The sequence below is a fragment of the Limulus polyphemus genome, unplaced genomic scaffold (genome assembly GCF_000517525.1).
Source record: "Limulus polyphemus unplaced genomic scaffold, Limulus_polyphemus-2.1.2 Scaffold301, whole genome shotgun sequence".
In the NCBI taxonomy this organism is placed as follows: domain Eukaryota; kingdom Metazoa; phylum Arthropoda; class Merostomata; order Xiphosura; family Limulidae; genus Limulus; species Limulus polyphemus.
In genome coordinates this window covers 234,023-239,567 of record NW_013665911.1, presented here as the reverse complement: position 1 = coordinate 239,567, position 5,545 = coordinate 234,023, and the positions used below count along the sequence as shown (strand labels likewise).

At 33.8% G+C, this 5,545-nt stretch overlaps 1 protein-coding gene across 1 annotated transcript in view; it reads left to right on the top strand.

Annotated features, from left to right (window-relative positions):
• LOC106457185 (LIM homeobox transcription factor 1-beta-like) overlaps positions 1–5,545 on the top strand; it is a 94,418-nt gene that overhangs the window by 27,798 nt on the left and 61,075 nt on the right. The window contains exon 3 of the mRNA XM_022383029.1: positions 1,090–1,294. Within this exon, the coding sequence (XP_022238737.1) occupies positions 1,090–1,294 (205 nt within the window). The remainder of the gene's footprint in view (positions 1–1,089; positions 1,295–5,545) is intronic.

The following is a 5,545-nucleotide window of genomic DNA, read 5'->3' as shown; positions in this document are numbered from 1 at the left end:
TCCTTCAGTTTACTCAACCTACTTCTTGCTTAACTATCATGTAATATAACACAGTGCGAAATATGACTTCTTCTACCTTTCCTTCAGTTTACTCAACCTACTTCTTGCTTAACTATCATGTAATATAACACAGTGCGAAATATGACTTCTTCTACCTTTCCTTCAGTTTACTCAACCTACTTCTTGCTTAACTATCATGTAATATAACACAGTACGAAATATACCTTCTTCTACCTTTCCTTCAGTTTACTCAACCAAGCTCCGGTTGAACTATCGTGCAATATAACACAGTACAAAATATGACTTTCTTTTACCTTTCCTTCAGCAAGTAATATAAAGTTTTAATTCCCTCGCAAGCTTAATAATAATAATACAATAGATTTTTTAACTTGTATAAACACTTAAATGTATAGCAAGTTTAGTTATTTCCAGCGCTGTTACACATCTGGATAGATATTGAAAATGTCCTGGTTTTATAGAACGTACAAATACAGAGTTATCTTTGAATGAAACTGCTACATTCTCGAGTGTGAAGAAAGAAACCAGTTTCGAAAAGTCAGCATCTGTATATATATATATATATATATATAGTTGTTATCCCTCAGTTTACCTACTCGTTTTCATACCGTCCACTAACGGTGAGGTCTACATATGACATCATACTATAAAGTACTGAATCACAAACAACTGAGCAAATCCCTCATTTTCTACGTAAATACACGTTGCACCCAAGCAGTAGTTAGTAGTATCAAATAATGGTACTTTTTATTTAAAATATTTTGCGTGACTTCTATGTCATAACGGACCATGTAAGCAACAATGATGGACTCACAAGGAAGGTGATACATAAATAGTTTAGAAAATGTATTCAAAAATCTAGTTGAAGTCCAATGGACACCATCGATAATTACAGAGTTAAAATATCCTCTTGACGCTTTAAAACTGTAAGAGCAATTAATGAATTAAGGATGTTTTACGAAGTTGATCTTATTAACGAGAGAGGAGAGGAAATGTTTAAAGAATAGTTAATTATCTCTTTTTGGAATTTTCTTGAGAATTTAATTTTTTTTCCTGGTGTATTTTATCCAGGTGACACTTCCGCAGTTCGTAAGTCTACAGGAAGAAAGGAACATTGTACAGCTTGTAGACAGCCAATCGTAGACCGGTACATAATGCGAGTGATGGACAACTCTTGGCATGAAGGCTGTCTCCTCTGCTCTGTGTGTCACAACCATCTGACCAAGACCTGCTATTCCCGAGATAGAAAGCTATACTGCAAAGCAGATTATGACAAGTAAGATGTTTAGAATTATATTTTATTCGAGGCACTTTTAAAGTATTTTAAAATATGTCAAAATATATCGTTTCCGTGTATGACTTTAAAACGTATGTAGTACTCTTAAGGCACGCACAGTAAAGTTTGTTTCACATTGAAATCTCTCCCTCAACGATATGTATCTTAACATCAATATCGCTATTGAAATTAAGCACAAAGTAAAATTTTCTCTAATATTACATGCTGATGGACATATGAAGAAGATAGATGGTGTTATAGTCCAAAATACAGGGCTATCGAATAATTTGTGGAGAAAATAACGAAAGATGAAACACGAGGAAAAGAAGTAAAAGGTCATTTCTTTAAAAAATGTTTAAATGGTTCTTTTCGTACGCTGTATTAGTAATATAATTATCACTGTGTTCTAAGTTTGTGTTCTATATAAATTGATAAAACCAATAAAATGTATACACAGTAAATTCTTCAATCAGATTCACAATAAACGCTCAGAATGAGTACACTAAGTACGGTCAGAACGGGTACACTAAGTACGTTCAGAACAAAAACAAGTTGGGTAAATCATGTGCGATCAGATAAGGTACAATAAGGTCAGAGTGGATACAACATGTACGTTTAGGTTGAGTGCATCATGTAAATTCAGATTGTTGTATGCTCAGATTGGGTACACCATGGATTGTGTACAATATGTACGCTCTGTTTGTGTACAACATGTATGCTCAGATCATGTACAATACGTACAATCTGATAGGATGCAGCATGGATTGTGTACAACATGTACGCTTAGTTTGGGTACAACATGTATGCTCAAATTGGATACAACATGGATTGTGTACAACATGTACGCTCAGATTGGATACGTCATGTACCCCTAAAAGGAATGTACGTTATTGTGTAATTTATCTTAATTTCTTGAAAAACCTCTGTTATCTTTTTCTCTCAGTCATATTCTGTTTTGGTCGAAATTTTTCCTAGTTCTCGATGTTCACGCTCGTCTGTCTCGTCGTTAATTTCAATGGCTTATATTCCTACTATCAACAAGAAAAAATTTTTATAAAAGTATGTCATAAAATATTAAAGACAGATTTTTTTTTAACCTTTACATTGAGATACAAAGATATTAGTTTTCGGTAACATGTGCACAAACAGTCTTTATTGAACAATGCTAGCCTCTGTTACATGACTTCTTCTGGATCGCATCTACATACATATAGTCACTGTAGACAAATTTTAACAAACTTACTTTGAGTTCTTTGCATATTTTTCTTTTACTGAGAAAGAAATTTACAGTTTTAATTTTACACTCGAGTTGATTCTAACTCGTAACAGTTTTTCTTGCTGTATAAAATCACTCAAAAATGGCTGCTTTTTTTCATACTTAGTTGTCACCAAAAGAATGCACTTTTACAGGGGTTTTTGAATAACTACGATCTCGTTATGTGTATATCATAAGTAGAAATATTATCTAATGGCAAGTAAATTATCATAAACCGCGTTAACAGGAGACACTGTACACAGAAAAACAATAAACAAACTATAATTAGAAAGAATTAATTTAAAGAAACAAACTTCTTAACTGAGAAATTACACTTTCTGCATCAGGGCATAAACTTACTACATGTTAAAAAAAACAACTAAAATTAAAATGATATAAGATTTAATATTCTTACCAGAAATATTGTATAATTATAAATCTTAATAACAATAATTATTTAATTTTTGTTCAGAAATTAATTACTTCATAATAAGCTTGCTCTGTGGCGCTGCGGTAAGCTTGAGGGCTTATATACCTAAAATTTCCTACTTTGGGCACAGCGCAGATAGCCCATTATGCAGCTTGCATAATAATATAATATTCCTAGTGTTATCTTCTCCCTCTTTACTTCAGATTATGGTTACTTGTGTTATCTTCTCACTCTTTACTTCAGATTATGGTTTCTTATGTTATATTCTCACTTTTTACTTCAGATTATGGTTCCTTGTGTTATCTTCTCACTCTTTACTTCAGATTATGGTTTATTGTGTTATCTTCTCACTCTTTAATTCAGATTATGGTTTCTTATGTTTTATTTATATTTCCTTTATATATTTTAATCATCACTGCCAAGCTCGTTCATTATTGTGTTATCTTCTCACTCTTTACTTCAGATTATGGGAAACCATAATCTGAAGTAAAGAGTGAGAAGATAACACAAGGAACCATAATCTGAAGTAAAGAGTGAGAAGATAACACAACAACACACTGCCTTTCTTTTTTGTGATGTTACAATCAATTTAATGGCGGAATTGGACACCCAAGTTTCTGAAGGTTGTCATCCTCTTTTCCTCTCAGTAATCCCGCCACTCAATCAATTCAACTTTAACTTTACATTAGAAGCCTTTAAATGACTTTAAAACCAGATATTTAAAGATACTTGAGAACTATACGAACCTGAAATTTGGGGTTTTGTGAAGGTGTGTTGATAATTATGGCTGTCTTTATATGTTACATTGTTGCAATCAACGAAGGTAGTCAGCGGTAAGTTTTAACTTTAGGTATCTATCTCCTCCTCACCCTGGGGGAGTGCGCAAAATAATTCAAAATAGAACACAATAACAACTATGGCAATGTTAATATATTAAGATATTGCAAGAACCAAATTTTATTTACCTTGGGTGAAATATTAAAACCTTTAAAACAACTAGGTCAAAATTAATAAACGTCGGTTTAGAATTTCCGCGTTATGCTACACGAAGGGCTATCTGCGCATTACCTTCCCTAATCTTGAACTGATAGACTAAAGGGAAGACAGCTATTCAACAGCACTCACCTTCAACACTTAGGCTACGCTTACCTGACCGAATAATGTAATCTGATCGTCATTATTATAGCACATCCACGGTCTTAAAGTGCAGATTGCGTTTTTGGGGCAACAGAACACGAACCACGAATCCTCCGATTCACAATTTGGGCACGCTAACCGCTAGGCAACGTACGTAAAAGATAGTTAAAATCGCAGGTTACTAAGTACCATGGGTAGGGAGGAGAGAATGTAAGAAGTAGGACCCATACAGCAATGAGGATACATCGCCTATCAGTCTTAAACTCTAATAGCAAGCTTCATCATATCTGAATTAAAACAGGAGCTAAAAGTAGAATTATACAACAGGACACAGATGTGGATGCTAAAACCCAATAGATGTGGGTGCTAAACACCAATAGATGTGGGTGCTAAACCTCACAACATCCCACACCTGAAACTATCCGTCAGCAGCCAGCTGTGGGGTGGTAGTTGCTGCTAATGAAATAGAATGGCAACAAAATACAACAAAAGTACAAAATAACGACTGTACGTGGGTATGAAGGGGGAATAATAAATCAAACTAGTCTTCTGAAGTTGATGTTCTCCATATTTTTTATACACACTCGTATGATCACCTTGAATAAACTTAAAATGTCTTGGCCAATTTGAAGAGCTTTAGTCTCCATTCCCTGGAGTCTTGCTAGGTTGACAAACTCACTGAAGCATTACGTGTCTATACGTAACTTAACAATTTCTATAACAACGTTTAGGTGGGGTATTTAAACTGGAATTAATTTTTAATGGTATACATAATGTTTCATTAGGATGATATCTATAATACGTTTAATTTACATTATCATATGTAGAAAGAAGGAGTCGCTTTCTTATAATTTCGTTTTCATTCACAGATGAAGTTTTGCGATAGAATTTTAATTCTCTGTTTCATGTCTTGCTAAAGATGAGTCAGGCTTTCCAGACTTGGGGCGGGAATAAAGCGTGTGTAGAATTGAGAATACTGTACTGGCGAAACTGTGGTCACAGTAACTAAAGTATTTGTAAAATGTACAGTTGTCTTTGTTTTTCTCAATTCTTTAATCGTAGAGTCATGAAGTACCGACGGTTTCAAGCATTAAATAGAGAAAGCCTTTAGTGCTGTTGGTTCGAAACAACGAGATATAATACCAGTCTCTACTAAAACCGAAACAAGAGCTACTCAAAATACATACACATGGTAGAGCCTATTTTATTGCGTTTGAGGCTTTTTGCAATAAATACATATTACATACGTACGTGCTGTTCAGGTCTATAATAGTTATTGTCGTCAAACATAAAACGCTCTTTTATATCTTTATGGTGAACACTTTTAATGTATATTTTATCTTCTTTTTTCTTTTTTTTTTCATTTTGCAGTCAGTGTTTCATATGGAATCTTGTTTTGGATATATATTCCATCGAGACTGGCTCATAT